General features: G+C 40.6%; 1 protein-coding gene across 1 annotated transcript in view; it reads right to left on the bottom strand.

Moving 5' to 3' along the window:
• Window positions 1-261: 261 nt before the first annotated feature.
• MYOM2 (myomesin 2) overlaps window positions 262-21104 on the bottom strand; it is a 98176-nt gene continuing 77333 nt past the window's right edge. Inside the window, exons 28-36 of the mRNA XM_073336199.2 lie at window positions 19099-19212; window positions 17547-17634; window positions 16713-16751; window positions 15884-15989; window positions 12916-13079; window positions 12552-12588; window positions 12429-12451; window positions 11614-11669; window positions 262-875 (exon numbers count right to left, since the gene is read on the bottom strand). Of these exons, the coding sequence (XP_073192300.1) occupies window positions 510-875; window positions 11614-11669; window positions 12429-12451; window positions 12552-12588; window positions 12916-13079; window positions 15884-15989; window positions 16713-16751; window positions 17547-17634; window positions 19099-19212 (993 nt within the window). The 3' untranslated portion in view covers window positions 262-509. The remainder of the gene's footprint in view (window positions 876-11613; window positions 11670-12428; window positions 12452-12551; window positions 12589-12915; window positions 13080-15883; window positions 15990-16712; window positions 16752-17546; window positions 17635-19098; window positions 19213-21104) is intronic.

Here is a 21104-nt window from a genome sequence, read left to right as displayed (position 1 = left end):
CAGCGCTTACATCAAGCAGCTCTTGGAAGCAGCGGCATGTCCCCCCTCCAGCTCCTATGTGGAGGTGTGGCCAGGCAGCTCCGCATGCTGCCCCTTCTGCAGGCACCGCCCCTGTAATTCCCATTTGCCGCAGTTCCCAGCCAATGGGAGCTGCAGGGGTGGCGCTTGGGGTCGGGGCAGTGCGCAGAGCCCCCTGGATACCTCTAAACGTAGGAGCCGGAGGGTGGACATGCTGCTGCTTCCAGGAGCCTCGGCACACACATGCGGAACAGTCTCCGACCCTGCTTCCCAGCTGGAGCGTGGGAGCAGGGCAAGCCCCAAATCCCGCTCCGCAGTGGGAGCTCAACGGTCAGATTAAACAGGCTGGAGGATGTGGCCCCTGGGTTGTAGTCTGCCCACCTCTGCTTTAAAAGCTCATCTCCTTGGACACTGGCAGTTACCTATTTGCAGCAACACTTCAACTACAGCTCATCTATATGGTTTTGTATGTCAAACACGGTTTTCAAACTTTATTTCCTACTGGATTTCTCAGCTGTGGAGGTTGTTTTTGCTTTTTCTGGAGGTTCTGTGGCTTGTGCTGGTGGTGGTATTATCCGTGGTTTAGCAAACTGGGAAAGTTTAATGTCAGGCATCTCTTCACCATGTTTGTACACACTTACAGTGACATCCACTGTTTCCCCACCATACTTGTTCTTGACATTGATGCTATATTTGCCTGAGTCCTCTGAGGACACTCCCTTGATTGTAAAGCTGGCAACATTTCCATGCTCCAGTGCAACTAAATAATGTTCATTAAGTTCAAATTTCTTGTCATTCCAAAGCCACACCACTTCAGGATCAGGATTTCCAAATACAGAACAGGTCAGATTCAAAGTCTAAGGAAAAGAAAAATCATTTTAGGCATCAGTGAAACAGAAGGTTTATTTGAGCATGCTGGTTGTCACCACACTTATTATACATTAGGAACAAGAGAAAAAGACAAAGGAAAGTGTAGGTCTTCTACTCAGCAGAGCCAACAATGGGCAACGTCAAGAAGGCTGAGGAGTTTAATGCCTATTTTGCATCAGTCTTCAGTAAAAAGGTAAATTGTGACCAGATATTTAACACAATTAATATTAGCAACAAAGGAGAAGGACTGCAAGCCAAAATATTTAGGTACATTAGACCAGTGGTCAGCAACCTTCGGCACGCAGCCCATCAGGGTAATCCACTGGCAGGTCGTAAGACATTTTGTTTACATTGATTGTCTGCAGGCCTGGCTCCCCACAGCTCCCAGTGGCCATGGTTCACTGTTCCCGGCCAATTGCAGCTGCGGGAAGCAACAGCCAGCCCGTCACTGCGGCCCATGCCGCTTCCCGCAGCTCCCACTGGTCGGGAATGGTGAACCACGGCCACTGGGAGCTGCGGGGGGCCATGCCTGCAGACAGTCAACATAAACAAAATGTCTCATGGCCCACCAGCAGATTACCCTGATGGGCTGCGTGCGAAAGGTTGCCAACCCCTGCATTAGACATATTCAAGTCAGCAGAGCCGGATGAAATCCACCCTACTGTGCTTAAGGAACTAGCTGAAGCAGTCTTAGAACCTTTAGTGATTATCTTTGAGAACTCAGAGGATGGCTGAGGTCCCAGAGCACTAGAAAAGGACAAATATAGTACCTATCTTTAAAAGGGGATCCGGGGAAAGATGATCTGGGGAATTATAGACCAGACAGCCTAACTTCAATATCTGGAAAGATACTGGAACAAATTATTAAGCAATCAATTTGTAAGCACCTAAAGGATAATAGGGCTACATAATGAATAACCAGAGTAGATTTGTCATGAACAAATCATACCAAACCAACCTAATTTCCTTATTTGACAGAATATTGGCCAACTGGATGGGGAGAAGCTGTAAATGTGATATATCTTGATTTTAGTAAGGCTTTTCACACAGTCTCACATGACATTCTCATAAGCCAACTGGGAAAAGGTGGTCTAAATGAAATCACTGTAAGGTGGGTGCATAACTGGTTGAAAGATTGTACTCAGAGAGTAGTTATCAGTGATTCACTGTCAGACTGGGAGGACATATCTAGTAGGGTCCTGCAGGGGTCTGTCCTAGGTCTGGTTCAATATTTTCATTAGTGACTCCAGTAATGGAGAGGAGAGTATACAATTTGCAGATAAATAACACCAAGCTGGGAGAGGTCTAAAGCACTTGGAAGGATAAAATTAGAATTCAGAATGACCTTGACAAATTAGAGAATTAGTCTGAATTCAACAAGAACACAGTACTATACACTTAGGAAGGAAAAATCAAGTGCCTAACTACAATATGGCAAATATCTAGCTAGGCAGTAATACTGCAGAAAAGGATTTGTGGTTTATAGTGGATCAGAAATGGAATATAGAATCATAGAATCATTGGTTGGGAGGGACAGCAAGGATCATCTAGTCTAACCGCCTGCCAAGGTGCAGGATTTGTTGTCTCTAAACTACCCAAGACAGATGGCTCTTCGGCCACCTTTTGAAAACCTCCAGGGAAGGAGCTTCCACAACCTCCCTAGGCAGTCTGTTCCATTGGTTCAACAAGGTGATGAAGTTGCTAAAAAGGCTAAAGTAATTCTGGATTGTATTAACTGGAGTATTGTACGTGAGACGAGGGAAGTGATTGTCCCACTACTCATCACTGGTGAGGCTCACTTGCAGTACTATGTCCAGTTCTGGGCACCACACTTTAAGGAAGATATGGACAATCTGGAGAGAGTATGGAGGAGAGCAACAAAAATAATAGAAGGTTTAGAAAACCTGACTTCTCAGGAAAGGTTAAAAAAATTGGGCACATTTAGTCTTGAGAAAAGAAGATTGAGGGCGGAGATTGGATAACAGTTTTCAAATATATTAAGGGTTGTTATCAAGAGAATGGTAATCAATTATTCTCTATGTCCACTGAAAGTAGGATAAAAAGTAATCAGCTTAATCTGCAGCAAGGGAGATTTAGGTTAGATATTAGGAAAAGCTTTCTAAATATAAGTACAGTGTTAAGTGCTGGAATAGGCTTCCAGGGGAGGTTGTGGAATCCCATTCACTGAAAGTTTTTTAAGAGCAGGTTACATAAACACCCGTCAGGGATGGCCTAGGTATCCTTGGTCCTACCTCAGTGCAGGGGACTGGGCTAGTTGTCTTTTCAAAGTACCTTACAGCCCCACATTTCTATGATCCTATGGTCTTCTGGGAAGAGGGAGAGAAGGAATCCACAATATATATAAGGATCACACTTGTTTAAGGGTTCCTTTTGAGGTGTAACTTTAGCTTCACTCATCAAGCGGAGGCTAATATACATATATTTAGACTTGTGAAGACTGAAAATACAGATACATAAAGTATATTTTTAACTTTCCTTGTTTTTGACACAAGCTTTCCACCATCTTACCAGTGACTGTGATTCAATAATAGCCCCAGGGTAACATTGTCTGACGATGGTAAGTTGGACTGTCACTGCAGTCTTGCCTGCAGCAGACTCCTGGCAAGCCATTAGTCTAACATGATGTTCAGACAATGATACATTTAAAAACATCCTTGAAGTTTCTACTTACGCACCATTGGAAGAGCTGAGCAAACTACTTCAGCTGCGAGCCTCCCAAGAATATTACTGGAGATGTTTAAATTCACAGTGAAAGCAATTAATATTATAGACTCTCCAGTCATCTAGGCTCTGTTTAATGGTTAAATAATAACACTTTAAGGAGAATATGTCTTTATACACAGTACAGTTTACAAGTATAAGACAGAGAAATTTATGTCAGATATATTTATATAATATATATGCCTGTCTATGCACTATATATGTGGTGATGATATCAGTACAATAAATGGAAGACCTACATGAGACAGTGTATAGTCATGTGGTTCATTTCAAATATAATGCACCTTTGACTGCCTCCCTTTCATTCTGCCCACAAATCGCACTCTAATGGAGTTATTTCTAACATTTCAGGCCACTGAACTGCTTCAGACATCCACCATTTTACTAAAAAACCCCAGCCTCTTCCACAGATATACTCCCTGCTCCTCCACCCTCACTTCAGCCTCCCAATTACAAACTCTCAGGACCCAGAAAGGTAATTGTCTGTGTGTGTGCGCGCATGTACACAATTAATTGTTTTCTTGAACTCCATTTAAATTATTCAAGACCACAGGATCTATTAAAACAATTCAGAATGTAGGGAGTGGCTTATTAAATGTGCTCAGAACTGCTGTACATTTAAATGCTGCACATTGAAAAAACAAGCAGTTATGGGTACCACATGCTTCCCATGTCAGAGGACTCCCCAACTGTGGGCCCAATCCTGTAAACATTAATACTTCTGAGTAACTTCAATATCAATAGAACTATTCTTATGGATAAAGTTACCCATATGAGTAAGATCAGGCCTTATACTTTATTAAAATAAAAGAGCAGTTTTTAAAAGTGACTGTTTGCTTAAGCAATAATTATGTAAACTGCAGCATTTGAGAGAGAACATAATGTCTAAATGTCACCACTTTGCCCTCAACACCCATCAATATTGAAGATTTTTTAATATGTCAATATTGAGAATGAATCAGAGTGCCGATACCTAGGATGCATGTATATATCCCAAATTGTCACTCTTGCGTATTTGGGGCTGCTCTGGTTTACTGAACTACAGTGGTCACCTTAAAAACCATGCATATGATAACAGTGTTCAAATACACTAAGGGCTATTAAAAGGAGGAGGATGATCCATGTCCATTGAAGGCAGGACAAGAAGTAATCATCTTAATCTGCAGCAAGGGAGATTAAGGTTAGATATTAGAATAAATTTTCTAACTATAAGAATAGTTAAGTACTGGAATAGGTTACTAAGGGAGGTTGCAGTATACTATTTTGTCACTAACTTTATGAAGAATACTGCAGCACACCTTTACTGAGTGCTGGAGACAGTCTACATTCTTTTTACAATAAAGTTGTTGTGGTTGCTAGCATCCATTTTGTCTTTGTCTCTTTGTCATTAACCTGACATGGTGTTAGAAGAAAAACAAAAGAAACTGCAGAATTTCATCAAAATGCCAAAGTTTCACTCCCCAGAGAGCTTCACTTCAACGGGCCATCAGAGTGGCCTGTTTGGAAAGAGTAGTTTCCATGTTTTTGCATCACAAGTAATCTCAGGGAGGTGCACATTACTTAGTCTATGCCATGGACAGGAAAGCTGATTATATCTTTAAGTCCTTTGCCTTTGGAGAGGAAAGCCACAAGAACAGTTACGCTGTGGTCCTGGCTATGTTTGATGAGCAATTTATACCTCAGCATAATGTGGTTTATAACTAAGCGTTTTTCTACCAGCAGGTCCAAAATCCTGGGGAATCTGTGGAACCTTTTATAAGAGACTTGCCTGACAGGGCAGAAAACTGTGATTTTGAAGACAAAAAGAAAGAGCATATTAGAGACAGAATACCGATTGGCATTTTCGACAGGGACTGCAGATAAACTGCAAATGAAGAGAGATTTAACCCTTCACACAGAAATAGAAATGGCAAGACAATCAGAGATCATCAAAAATCAAAACAGAGACGAGTGACTGCCAGAAAGAAACCTAGAAGTGACTTACAAACAGGGTCACAACAGGACATATAGCACAGCTGCAAAAAGCAACTGCAGTAATCCTCAAAGGCAATGTGGGGTAAGCCCCAGGTAAGACATAACACTTTTCAGATTAAATGCACAAGATGTGGGAAAGATCACAGTCCAAGATTGCTCAGATAAAGGAGCCAAATGCCATAAATGCACAAAAATTGGACATTTTGCAGCTCTCTGCCTAACAAAGGCAGTATAGGAAGTGACCACCGAGAATCAAGAGCCATTTTTTCTGGGTTTAAGCACGTGTAATGACACATAGCCAGCGTGGAGGGTGAAACTGGATATTTATGGAAAGACTGTTAATTGGAAGCTTCCAGCCCAGTGTGAGGTGCATGACCATACCTGCTACAAAAAGCTACCTGGGCATATAAGCAAATTCAAATAAGTTTTTAGTTATATTCAAACAGGATGGCTCAAGTATCTCAAGAACACTATAGCCATGGCACAAGACTATTTTGTTGTATGAAGACAATTAAGTGAGTCCAACGGACTAATGATTAAAGGTGATCACATTGCCATCTTTGAGAGGAGAAATTCTAAATCACATCCATGAAGGACATCAAAGACTAAGTAAATGCTGTGAATGAGCCAGTCAGTCAGTGTAGTGGCCTGAAATCAGCAAGGATATGAAGAATGAAGTATTTTCATGCAAACATTGCAGTACTAACAGACCAACACAACGCAAAGCACCTCTAATAATACCTCTACCAGACAGACACCGGGAGAGGCTAGCAGAAGATTTATACGAATTCGGAGGACACCGTTACCAAATTATAGTGGATTACTTTTTTAGATATTGAAACAATATATCTGAAAGATGCAACATGTAACAGTGTTACCAAGAAATTAAAGAGCACATTCATCCACTGTGCTGTTCCAGAACAACTACTGATGGGCAATGGGGACCACAATTCACCACAGCTAAAATTTAAGTCATTCTACACAAAATATGATTTTGAACACATCACTAGCAGCTCACGTTACCCAAAAGCAAATGGAGAGGCTGAGAGGGCTGTTCAGACAGCCAAGAAAATATTGAACCAGGAAGATCCATTCCTTGCTCTTCTGATCTACACTGTTAATCATTACTAATGGGAAGGCAAGTCAGGATTACTGTTCCAACCCTGGAAAAGAATTCAGCCCCAAAGTGGCCAGACCTAAGAAGAGTAGCCAAATTGGATCAAAAGGCAAAAAGATCTTATGAACACTTCTATAGCCTATATCACTCAGATAATTGCCTGATCTGGAACCTGGTAATAATGTTTGTGTCAAAACTGGATGGAGGTAAAGGATGGACAACTCCTGCTGTAGTAAAGAAAACAGACTGCTATTGAGACAGATGGTGGAGAGTTCAACAGGAACCATCAACATCTTCAGTTTTTTCCAGAGAATGAACAATCAACTGAACAAACTCTACAAACTGCAGATGAAGAACCAAGAGAAGATTCACCTACTCCAAACCTGCTTGAGAGAGCCCTTGCTGTAGCTCACGAAAGTCTATGCTCAAATACATTTGTTCGTCTCTAAGGTGCCACAAGTACTCCTTTTAGTTTTGCAGATACAGACAAACACGGCTGCTACTCTGAAACTTGCAAATAAAAAGACAGCCTATTCACTAAGTTATCTGTTCTGTCCACAGAGTTGAAAAAACAGTGTGATTTAGGGATAATTAACAGATGGACATGTGTTGAGATGTAAAGTTAGTTTGAAAAAAACAATTGTATAGTTTTAAAAATTGTTAAAATGCAGAAAAGAAAAGAGGTGATGGAAAGTTTCAATTGCATTACGTTTAGTCACTAGGTGGTGGTATGTGAAGAATAGTGCAGCACATCTTTATCGAGAGCTAGAGACAGTACACATTCTTTTTACAATAAAGCTGTTGTTGCTAGCATCCATCATGCCTCTGTTTCTATGTGACTAACCTGACACCTGTCGTTGGAGGTTTTTAAAAACAGGCTGTACAAACACCTGTCAGGGATGGGCTAAGTTTACTTGGTCCTGCCTCAGCACAGAGGGTTGTACCGAATGACCTCTCAAGGCCCCTTCCAGCCCTACATTTCTATGATTCCCTACTGTCCCTTTAGAAGTGTCAGTTATCCTATATGCACATATGTATGTGTATATATCCTCATACTAAGAAAATGTTCCATCCTTTTGTTGTAACTGCTTTTTATAACTTGATTGCACTTTCAGCTCTGGCCCCTCTTCTCTCAGTGGCGGAAGGTGTGACCTTGCACGTACGGTGCATGCAAGGTCACGCTGTGTGGAGGATGCTATTTTGAGCCCTGCCGCCTCTTTCTTTACAAATTATGCGCTGGCGCTCGAGACTGATCTAGAGCCACCAGTTTCATGATGGAGAGTCTGAACCCCCACACTCCCCTGCTTCTGTGAGGACTAGCTGCCAGATGAGCCTGGCAGGCCTCTCCAGCATCCAGAGCTGGAGGATGGACAAGGCTGGAGACCATGAGATCCACTCCATTCAAAAGGAGAGAACTATTGACTTCCCACCATGGACAACAGCCCTTCTCATCAGGTTTCTATAGCACTAAGTAGGTAAGGCCTGTTGGAAAACTTGGGGGCAGTTCTGTTTTTCATACACACACACACACACAAAATCATATAAGAGGTTACTCACCCTGTATGGTAACTACAGTTCGAGATGTGTGTCCTTATGGATGCTCCATTTCAGGTGCATATGTGCCTCTCAAGCCCTTGATGGGAGATTTTTCTGCTAGCAGTACCCATTTGGCCCATGCATGCAGCTTGTGCCTCCTCATGCCTGACACTGAGTCTATATAGGGATGCATAGGTGAACCACCCTCAGTTCCTTCTCCACTTGAACATCTCCACAGAGAACTGTCCAAAACAGAGGGGAAGGAAGGGTGAGTGGTGGAGTACCCTTAGGGGGACACATCTCGATGAAATGCAGTTACTGAATGAGGTAAGTAACCTCTTCTTCTTTGAGTCGTGTCCTTGTGGGTGTTCAACTTTAAGCGACTTCTAAGCAGTTTCCCCAGAGGGAGAAGGGATCTTCGGAACTGAGTCCAGAACTGAGGACAGAATTGCAGTACCTAGTGCTGAATAGGATTTGATGGCATGGATAAAATCATAGTGCTTTGCAAATGTATGTACTGAAGACCACACAGGTACATATCTCAGACACAGGTACATTCTTAAGCAATACTGTGGATGTTGCATGTGACTTGATAGAATGTGCTATCACCTTTTCAGGAGGATGAATCCCTGCGGTCTTATAACAAGTGACAATACATCCAGATATCCATCTCAATAGTCTCTGAGCAGAAATCATGGATCCTTTGGATCTATCTATGAAGGAGATGAACAGCCTGGATGACCCTCAAAATTGCTTGGTCCTATCCAAGAAGAAGGCCAGTGCCCTTCTAATATCCAGGGTATGAAAACAAGACTCCTGAAGAGAGAGCTTCAGGAGAAACACTGGTATATGAATAGATGGGTTAAGGTGGAACTCCAAGAGAAACTTAGGTAAGAATTTAGGATGTGGGTGTAAAGAAACCATCCAACGAAGTGGGCATTCACCCACAAAAGCTTATGCTCCAATATGTCTGTTAGTCTATAAGGTGCAACAGGACTCTTTGCCGCTTTTACTTATCCTTAAAGACTACCTTAAAGGGGGGAATCTGCCATCAAGGCACCAATCTTCCCAACTCTACGCAATGGCATGATGGCTACTAGAAAGGTCGTCTTCATAGATAAAGGGAGTAAAGAACAGGTTGCCATAGCTCCAAATGGATGTTAATAAGGGTAACTGAGTACTTGGTTGAGGTCCCAAGTCAGAGTGGGGTCTCTAAGCTGGAGGTAGAGATTTCCTAAACCCTTAATAAATCTAGATAATACAGGATGAGCAAATATGGAAAACTCCTCTATAGTCAGATGAAAGGCTGATATTGCAGCCAAATGGACCTTAACTGAGCTAATTGATGACCCTGATATCGTCAGATCCAGGAGATAATCCAGGATGACTGAAAGAGGCACAGATCCAGGTGGGAAGTAGCAATGACAGCACCAATGGGAGATTCTCTTTCATTTCTGCAGATAAGCAGTACGGGTTGACTTCTTCCTACCATTCAGTAACACCTGTTGCACTTCGTCAGAGCAGGAGGATTCTAGCCCCTTGAATTATTAAGGGACCATGCCTGCAGGCAGAGAACCCCTAGCCTGGGGTGAAACATGAGTCCCACATCCTGTGAGATGAGACACGGAGTGATGGGTATCTTGAGCTGTGGATGGATGCATAGATGAGATAGGTAAGGGTTCCAAGCTTGTCTCGGCTGGGTTGGTACTATAAGGATTACCCTGGTCTTGTCCCATCTAATTTTGTTCACCACACTGAGAGCTTGTCTTCACTACCACACTAAGTCAGCGCCACTGCCATTGATGCAGCAGCGTCGGCATAAGTGGCTATGTGCACTGCACGATGTTGGCGGCAGAACTTCTCCTGCTGATGTCGCTCTTTGAGCGTAGTTTAATTACATCAACGGGAGAGTTCTCCCATCGTCATAGAATGACTACACAACAGATCTTACAGCAACGCAGCTGCATCAGTACAGCTGTGCCGCTGTAAGTTCTCTAGTGTAGACATAGAAATAGTTGTAGTTAGTAAGGTTAACAACTAACTACACTAATTAATATTACCATAAGAAGAATATGAAATAGCTGAGACATGCTCAAGGTGGGCATGTTAGAGCTCAGGCCGAGCAATAGAGAAGGAACTAAGGATGGCTTGTCTACGCATCCCTATACGGCCTTTGTCTGCCACAAGGAGGCACAGGGCATGTGCCTGGTCCAAATGGGCACTGCTAGCAGAAAAATCTCTGATCCAGGGCTTGAGAGGCGCATGCGCACCAAAAGTGGAGCTCCCACAGGGACACTACTCAAAGAAGAAGAAGAAAAATATCTGTTGGTCATTGATTTCCTCAACAGTGGATGCCAATTAATAGCAACCCCAATATTAACAACATTCAGTTAATAGCAGCATTTTGCCAGGAACTGATCCCATCCCATTGACTTTAATGTTAATGGGATAGAGATGTTGGCAACAGGCGTGCTGCTTATTAACAACTATGCCAGGGCAGGGCACAGCCCAGATAGTGCAAGGAGAGGTTCCATGCAGCACCAGTGCCTTCAGTCCCTGTGGAAAGCCTTAGCAGCCCTTCTCTTTACTACTGGCTGGCCTGCTGCTGCCCCTCCCAGCCCACAGCACCAAGACTCCAGAAGACAAGAGGGCTGCAGCACAGAGAGCTGCGGCCTCATGTGGCTTCATTGTACCTCTCCCTGTGCTCTCAAAGCTATACCCTGCCCTGGCCTCAAGGGCCCAGGCTATACACATTCCAGTGCTTCCTTTCCTGGCTGCAGTCCCGCAAAACTGCCTGTCACTGATTGGCAACCTTCAGTTAATAGCAACTTCCTGTGGGGAACTGAGAGGTTATTAATAAGTGTCATCCACTGCAATAATAAATTGTAATCTCCTAGTGGTTGTAAGGGTTATCAGTTGTCTGCTATTTTATGAACCCAGCCACAAGCGCACAGGACCCTGGGCCCACTTGACCATAAGTAGGGGTCACCAAGCCCCTGAAATGGACGAATAAGGGACTTTGCCACCCTTGCAGATCTGGTGTGCTGCAGGGGGGTGCTACACATAGAACAGTAAACATCCAAGTAAATAATAAAAGAAATAATTGAAATTAAATAATGGGTGGAGATTAATAAAAGCTGACGGGGCATTTACCACAAAACTCCCACTGAAATTAGTGGGAACTTTGTCATTAAATCCCCGGTCGGCTTTGAAAATCTTAATCATAATAATTAATACATTCTCCATCCAAAAGGCTACACTGCATGGTTCTCTACTTCTCTGCACCGCTGCCTCCTCCCCACTAACACAGAAATCCTAACATACGAACATGACTCAATGACAAAAGTCATCCTTACCTTGCCTTCCATTATAGTCACCACATCGGGCAAACCACCTATCACTTTACCACGATCTAGGAATTAAAAAATAATAATCATACTACAACAAATCATCACAAAGTCTGAAAGAATTTATTACTCACTAAATATGTTCATCTTTATAAATCCTGATGTAGTATTAGCAATAAGTTGGTGACTTCAGAACAAAAGGAAATTCTTGGGCAGTTTCAAGCATTTAGAAGCAGTATCTTAAAAATAGGAATTTTTATTAAATGAAATATGAAAATAAATAATACAATCCCTACAGTATTCCTGATATTATTTATTTTGATATCAAATATTTTATGCTTCCCTCAAATTTTTAATGTACAATGTGCCACAGATTTTTGTACCAAACATACAATTGCCTTGAAGAAGTTGTTAGAGAGGTTTTGGAACAATATAAGCTTTTGGAACACAACAAAGCAAGAGTGATTTAGGCTTTTAGCATCCAGGTGGTAGCTATCATTATGTTTCAGAGTCAACATTGCAGTGTGATGAAGAAAGTTCACAACTCTTAAATTATTGTTTCAGGCTCTCTAAGACAGCATAGCAGTGATTCACCCACCCAGTTCTCATTTGGCAGGTTTTCTTTGCAACTAAAGAAAATTAGACGCACAACTTTTGAAAAATGACAGCAAATCCTGTGGCTGAATTCTGCAGCAATGTGCTGATTCTGCTGTCATGGAACTATGGAAAACATGGGAACTTGGAATTAGGTTTGCCTTTAAATAAAAAAAAAAATCACAAGATTAGAAGTAGATTGTCTCTTAAAATATGTAAAATATACTTACTCTTCTCAGCAAAAGCCACTGCCCTATAGTTGGAAATGGTGGGAAAGAACAGAAATAAATTAATATTTTACTGTATAATTAAGGCACTAACTACAGGATCTAAATAAAAAATGTATGGCTTACTTGAGTCGCTGGAATTCTGCATATGCATCATCAAAAGCTGTAATGAAATATTTCAGTGCATTATATAAAATATAATGTAGTTCTTATCTACAAGTAAACATAAATGTTGTCACTCATTCCTATGTTAATGTTCTTTTAAAACCTCTCATAAAATTACAACATATCAAATGAAAACTGAACATATGGGGTCAAAATCAGCCTCGGTGGAAATGGTCTCAACTCTAAGGTATCCAGAAAAGTTGGGTCCACTTACAGCATAGCTGAATTTGGCTGATAGCTTTCCATTTTTATAGTGATTCTTCCACTTAATCCAGTTAATGAAAATGCATCATGTCTTATAACTACAATATATTCAGTATTCTACCTTGTCCAGATAGATCAACCATGCGCTTATGGGATTCTTTGCCATCAAAAATTTCAAAGGTGTATTTCCCTTTGTCCTTTTCAGTGGGCTCAAATATCTGCAGCCAGGCAACCTCTTCACTACCTCCAATCCTCATCTTTTCACTAGAAGAAACCTTAGACTCCCTTGAAAAATGAACAAAAATAGGTTTGAAAATCCTTTGATGTACATTCTGCATAAAATATTTGGCTATTAAATTTATAAAGGATAACATAATGCACTTAAAATTACAAATAAACTACAATTACTGAGAACAATTTCACAGTGGATTCTTTTTTTCTTCCCAATATGGATATGAAACATTTCTGAACCATTAAAGTTAAAATATCAATTCTGGGGAGCAATGGGAGCTGCGGAGTCGGCACTCGGGGTAGGGGCAGCTCGCAGAGCCCCTACATCCCCCACCCCCACAATCCTGCCTTAGCCCCTCTGCGCTGCTGGACATTTAATGGCCTAAAATCTCTGAAATTGGCTTCAGTATCCTCCAGGAGATAGAGCCCGACTCTGGGAAACTCCTGGTGAAACTGGGAGGTTTCACAATCCTAATCCAGGCCATTTTGATTTTCCCATGGATCTATGAGAAGAAATATCTGTTGGGTTCCATCTATCTTCTTCTCCTTTTATGACCAGATGGCTCCCACCTACAGGTATCCATAACTCATACATCCTGTGGTGTCTTTGTGCCTTTGGCCCCTCAGGTTGAGACATCTTTTTTCCTCACTTATTTGTAAAGTTCCATGGCTTTTGGTGATCTGTGTTTGTGGATCAAGAAGCAAAGGTGAAGTGCAAATTTCTAAAGTAAAGTCTGGATAGGGTGCTTAGGGAATCCAGCCTATGCTTTGGTACACGACTATCAGAGATGGGATGGGACTCTGGGGGCTCAATATAATACTCTGTCATTGAGTCAGATTTCTATTTATTTCTATTTATTTGTTTCTAGAGGTGCCTGGAGCTCAGATGAGTGTATGTTCAGAGAGGTTTTTGGATGTGCAGAGTCTTGTGTATCATCGAGAGCAATCACTGGTGGCCTTGAGCCTGTGCGAGTCTATTTTTTCTTTGCTATAGTTAAAGTTGCAGTATGACTTTCATCTTAACCTCCTCAGAAAAAATCCTCTTTTGGGGGGCTGAATCTCTCCATGCTATCATCCCAAAGCTGAAGGGCTTGGGGGAAAGTACAAAGACTTTTTTTTCAGCTGTTAGTTGTCAGTGCATTTTTTTAAAAGTAGATATTTTCCACTCAAAAATAACAAAGAAAAGTACAAAAATTTTGTGCGAACAAAGTATTTCAAAAAGAGCTGAACTTCATATATGGCTTGCAAAAACATTCAGTTATACTCTCCTATTGCAACCAGATAGTTATACTGCCAATGAACAGGGAAAGGCAGAGAAATATACACTAGGAAACTACACTACATATCAGAGGCCATGTTGTGCCATTCCTTTTAAGAAAACTTCCCAATTACAATAAATCAATAAGGAGGTCTTAAAAAATATTGATGTAATTATATTGCTCCAGACTATTTCCTAAACTTTCTCTTGTCTCCCATTAGCCAAACTTAATTTAACATAGTCTATCCTTCCTTCCTTCTCCTCAATCATATTTGCCCTGGATTAATTTTTAAATTGATAAAGTCAGGATTATCCTCTCTTTGACTGAATAAATAATTTGTCCAAACAGGATTGATTTGGCCTCATACCTACAAAGAGCTACCTTGATGAGAAAAGGAATTTTTTCAGCACTCTTACCATTTCGGAAGAGAACTAGCTTTAGCTCACTAGACCAGATAGATATCTGCCAAGAAACTATGTTATGCTCCCCACTGAGCAATGAGCGGATGATTGCATGCTGGCTTTAGGATTTGTATGCAGTGTGGTGGATGATTCAGTGCTGACTGGGAATTTGCATGCTATGCTATGTGCTGGGCTGATGAAAAACAAAGATTGTTTACCCTCCTTCTAAGAATGGGTAGCTGGAATTTAATTTAAAATAGAAAGTCAGTATTTTTTCAGTCTTTGATTTAACTCTAAATAATTCTGATTTATAATAATTCTGTTCATAGCAGGATTGCAATTTCCTTTCTGGCTTAGCTATAGCTACTTTTTTATTTTAAAAGACAAAATTGTGCGCAAAGCATATTATGCAATTGGGCACATTTCTAATATGTGTGTATATATATATATATAAGTCTGTTGATGCCTCCACTTTGCCAGTGTTCTATTTTCTGGACTTCTACCCATATGCACTGGATAAGGGTTTGGCGTAAACTGCCTTAAATCTTAAGTACCTGTAGCATGAGCCAAGGTGAATAGGCAAATAGTTTTTCTGCTTTTTAAGTCATATGAACAACACATTTGTTCAAAGGGTGAAACTTATTTGTTACTAAGCTCACCTTATGAACAGTCTTTATAGATGCTCTCCTTGTGCTCCTTGAACCCAATTCAGTACTGTTACTCCCATTGTGTGGCTGTGTTTCTTAATGAAAATCAATGGCTTTACATGAGCATAAAACTGGGGTAATGTGTTGCTGACTAAGGCCCTTTCTGTCCAATTCAAACTACTTAATTTCCTACACACTCTTTGGTGAATATCAAGGAATTACTGCGTTTAAAAATGCTGTCCTGCAAACCCTCCTTTTCTGTGGATAAAACAATTGACCGGAACTTTGGAGACCTTCTGTTCCTGGCTCTGCAACAGACATCCTTTGTGACCTTGGGCAAGCCACTTGATATCTCTGTACCTTCGTTCCCCCTCTGTAAAATGGGAATGATAACACTTTCTTCTCTTACAGGAGCATTGGGATGATCAATGGTATGGGAGGTGCTATCTGAATGTCATAAAAAGGATAATAAATAAAAATAAACCCTGCAGACTTAGCATCTATTTAAATCTCCCACTGAATTCAGGGTCTGACCAGCCACTCTCACTTACTTCTGATACCAATTAGCTTTCATTTCATCTGCATAGTACTTCAGGAAACATTGAAGTCTTATTCCTTCTGGAGTGCAGTGGACCTTCAGTGGAGAAGCAGATTTACCTGCATAAAATAAAACATATTCCGATTAAAGAACACAGTGTATTGTAGTGCAAAAAGACAAATCGGGCTTTCATAATACTTGCCCTCTCGACACATGGGTTCACCTACAAAAACTACAATTATAATTAGGAAATAGTTATTATCTTGGGGTCAAGGTCCTCAACTGGTGTAGACTGGCATAGTTTGTTGATTTCAATGGAGCTATGCTAATTTACACCTGCTCAGGGTCTGGTCCAGTATCATTCTTCTGTTGCCGTTTATTAAGTTTATTACCAATATGATTATTTTAAAAGTAATAAACTATTTGTATAAAGATCATTAAATAATATTGATCTGATACTGATTTCACACCTATTTTACACAGATGCAGCTCTGTTGGAACCTTGGAGTAACTCCAGAGTTGCATCAGTGTTAGTAGGATCAGAATCAGACCCTCTCTATATTGTATAAATGGTCATTTGTTTACCTGAGGCTAATGTGAAGAAAACTATAAACTATAGTCCTAAGACATTTATAGTAATTAAACAATACAAGCCAGGTGGAATAATACTTTGTTCCCCTTTAATAAAGTCAATTAGCAAAATCATATCCCTATTTAGAAACTTAATAATGTGCCCATAATAGGATATGCATTGTGACTCCCAGAGATTTCCTGCTTGCCCCAGGCTCTCATAATTTTAATATCAAAATATTACATGAAAGTCAGAGACAGCATTTACTTACCAATGACTCTGCTCATTGCCAGGATTATATCATCAAACACTGAGGAGAAGAAAAAAGGAAACATACCAACAAACTGTAAATTTTTTTCAGAATATAGCCTTGCTATGTTTAAAGTTATATGGAAAATCACCATATTAGGGGAAAAAAAGAAATTGTAGTAGTTATGTAGAAACATTTATGTTGGCAATAAATCATTCTATATTACTCACATATTTTAACTAACTCTGACACCATTTTACTGAGCAATGTGTGGGAATACACATTAAACTGGAACAGTCCACCACTATCTCAATCATTTGTCATGACATATAAACCCTTCTTTTGCTGCCTGTGATCTAAGCTGGTATTTTGGACCAGATTTTTGGACCAAAACTTTTTCACTAGGAGGGTGGTGAAACACTGGAATGTGTTACCTAGGAAGGTGGTGGAATCTCCTTCTTTAGAAGTTTTTAAGGTCAGGCTTGACAAAGCCCTGGCTGGGATGATTTGGTTGGGGATTGGTCCTGCTTTGAGCAGGGGGTTGGACTAGATGACCTCCCGAGGTCCCTTCCAACCCTGATAGTCTATGATTCTGCCTCCTTTATTAATGCATATTTCCCTCCAAGAATAGTTGAGGAAATCTACTTGAGGAAGAATGCTTGGCTCAGTCCAAGATTGAAGGAATTTGGTCCAGAGCCTATATGGTTTCTGAGTCCTCTAAAAAACAGCAAAAGCTTTGAAATTAGACAGAGCACAAGAGTTTCCTGTGTTATCCATTTGCAAGGGAAGATGCCTTACCATCTTTTGAAGAATTGTTAGTCATGCATTACTTCACTATAAAAAATTGAGCTTTACCTTTTCCTGATATATCAAGAGTAGTCACATCCTGACCTCTGTCATCTGACACTGTTGCCTTATATTCACCTTGATTCTTTTTAGACAACTAGAAATAAAACATGGCACATTTACTGTATAACTGAAATTAGAGCTGGAGATATAAGCAAGTACTAGACCATTTTCTATATCAAGGATCTTATTTTGAATTGTTTCAACAATGACTACCAATGAGAAGAAACTCTAGATTAGGCCTGGTAATTAAGCTCTTTTTATTGTATTCACATGTGCTAAATCACTAATGCTATACTATAAACAAAGTTAGCTCAATTATCTATCAAAAGGTTGCTTCTCTCTGATGTTCCATATAAACAAATACATATGGCCTGATTCTGATCAGTGTAAACCAAGAGTAGTTTAGTGAGATCCAAAAGTCAATCAAGTCTAAAAAAAGATACTAATAATGGGTAACTTCAATTATTGATGTATAAACTAGTCAAATGGGACACATCATTGGGACGAAGTTTAGAGACACAACTTCTCTTCAGACAAAATTATTGCTTTTAGGAACATTTCGTTCTAGAGCACGTAAGAGGCCTCAATATTCCTGATTTAGTCCCATTAGCACCCCACATTTGGTTCAAGAAGTAACTGTTGTTGAATAACTGTATAACTGTAGTTGAATAATAGCTAAGCAATAGCGACCACAGTATAAATAAATTCAATATCCCCAGAGAAGTTACACTATGATTTAGAAAGGGGGATTTTTTTTTTAAATGAGGAAGTTGGTCAAAGTCAAAAGTGGGGAAATCTAAATATTTGGACTTAGCATGGAGGTTACATAATAGAATCATAAGTCCTAAACAAAAACAGAAGCAGGAAAACAGGAGGAAAATCAAAGTGTATCTAAATGTCAAGGCACAAGAAGTTATTCAAGCCAAACAGATATCCTTCAGGAAGTATTAACCCAGCACAATTGAAGCCAAGAGAAAGCACATAAACTATTGCATATAAATTGTAAGTTGGAAATTAGAAAAGCTAATGGGGACTTTGAAGGGCAAATAACCAAAGATAAAATAAAGTGACAGGGAACGCTTTACAATCAAAGCAGGAAATGTGCAAGGGATCACTGGGTCTTCTGGACTACTAGGGAGCAGTGGGGGCAATTAAGGAGGATGAGGCCATTACAGAGAAGCAAACATAATCTTTTTACATGAGTCTTCACTGTAGTGGATGCTGGGGAGATTCCTACCTCAGACCTATTCATTTCAGGCAGTAAAAATGAGACACTGTCAGAGATGAGAGGTTTGACCAAATTGATAAATTAAGGAGCAACAAGTCATCAGGACCACATCATATCCATACACGAGTCCTGAAGGAACTGGTTGAGCAGATAATAAAAATGGGCAATCTCTTATTAGCGCTAGCTCTTATGCCAGCAAACTAGAGAGTAGCAAATGTACCTTCATTCAAAATGGTCCATAGAAATACTATAGTGACACTTGTCTTAGGACTCAACCTGATAAAATGCTATGCAGAAATTGTCACTGCTAATTGGTAGATTATATCATACCCTTGGAATAGCTAGCTGGCACACTCCTTTCTGTAAATCAGGCAACTCTTTAACCTCAAGCCCAGAACCATCCTTGTACCATTTGAAAAATGTCTCCTTCTTAGTGTTTGCCACCTGCACAACAGAAAAAGCATATATTATTATATGTTGACATAAATATATATATCATAGATATATAAATATATCTCCATTTAACTGTATTTGCAATACAAGAGGATACATTTTGCTATTATCTATTGTGTAGATCAGATAAGCAGAGTATGGAACCATTACAATCAAATTGCACTGGGCCAAATCTTTGTCCTAACACATCTGTAGCATACAGATTCTATGGCCTGAGTTCCACGGCCTGTCCTGACTCTGGTTACAGAGCACTACAGAATCCCAATGGGCATTCCAGAGCTGCACCCATTCCACATCAGCACTAATTTCTACTCTCTGCCTAGGAGGCAGAGTCTGGTACAATTCTTTCGGGCCTATGTACATTATGTGGCAGAGTCCAATCCCCGCCAAGGCCCACTTACATTGCTTTGGCAGGGGTCTTAAAGGCAGCAGGGGCAGTGCCAAAATAATTCCCCCAGGCTGGGTTGACTCAGGGGCAACATGTGCAGCCATACATCAACCTGCTAGGGTCATGCTGGGGGAGTAGCCAGGGATGAGAAGGGGCAGTTATGGGTGGAAGGGGAAGTGGCTGGATCATTTTGTGCTCTGGTTGTTCTGGCTACAAAATTATCCATTGGCAGCTGGGAGGAAGGCTCAGGAGGTTGGAGTGACCTTGAAGCAGCAGTGGCCTTTCAGCAGTAACAATGGAGAAAGAGACTACAGCTGCGGTTTCAGCGTTGCTTTATGTTTGAAATATAGCTGTGTATCAGGTGACACTTAGAATACTGCTGGATGGGCGAGTTTAATGTGTGATTTCAAAGAAGCAGTTAAAAGGAGAGTGACTAGAAGCAGAAGTTCAGCACTCTTTAGAGGTGCTGCCAATGTAATTTTGATGTTGTTTTATGTCATTTCGCAGGTCTCTCACTAAAAGATTTGTCACTCAGAGTTTTGCAAGCTGCACTGTTTCATGTTGGTTGCATTCACATACTAAATAAAGACACACCAGTGTCATAAAATTAAAGGTAGGTCTAATAAAAGGTTGCTGGGTTTCAGCAGATGCACTCTTACCTAACACGGTTAAGCATTCAACCTGGGCACATTTTGGAGAGCTAAACTAAGACAGCAAGGAACCCTGAGTTCAGAGCTTAGAAGATAAAATGAAAGAGAAACTGATAATTCAAATCTATGGTTATAAAATAATCTGGTAATAATATGGTAATAAAAAAATCTATGATTATAAAAGCAAGCTTGTGACTTCTCTTTATTGTGTATTTGTACATCTCTTTCCTGTGCCCCTGAACAAACAGGACCTACAATTGCATGCCTAGTTCTTAAAGTTGGTTTTGATTTTTTGTACTAATTGCACAAGTTGTGGGCAATGATTACTGCAATGAATTTCTTGCAAAGTCAGTGGGGCAATGCCATCTTACCCCAGCTAAGCATTTGGCCCACTGTTTGGAAGTCTTCTTGGCGGCCTGCAAGAGTGGTTTATTCGCTACATAGTGTCTAATTCATGATCTCAGTGAGTGAATGGGATACAAACGATGTGTGAAATGTAGTAAATTTTTCTTGCATTTTCTTTATTCTTTTGTTAATCACTGGAAGATGTGAGTGTTGGTTGTTGCTGAGCTACTAATGAGAGAAAGTTATTTACCTTATAGTAACTGGAGGTTCTTTGAGATATGTGATCCCTATCTGTATTCCACTCTGGGTATGCATGCACTCCATACACCCAGAGCCAGAGAATCATTGGTCTGAATATGCACTCTTGCACACCTTGTGCCTCTGATCAAGGAGATAAAGGACAGGGCAGACTGACTACCTCTTCAGCTCCTTCTCTACCATGAACCAAAATACAACCCGAAGCAGAAGGGAAGGAGGTCAGGAGTGAAATATATATGGGA

Source organism: Lepidochelys kempii, chromosome 3, assembly GCF_965140285.1.
Source record: "Lepidochelys kempii isolate rLepKem1 chromosome 3, rLepKem1.hap1, whole genome shotgun sequence".
NCBI classification, from domain to species: domain Eukaryota; kingdom Metazoa; phylum Chordata; order Testudines; family Cheloniidae; genus Lepidochelys; species Lepidochelys kempii.
This window is presented reverse-complemented; position numbering and strand designations above follow the sequence as displayed.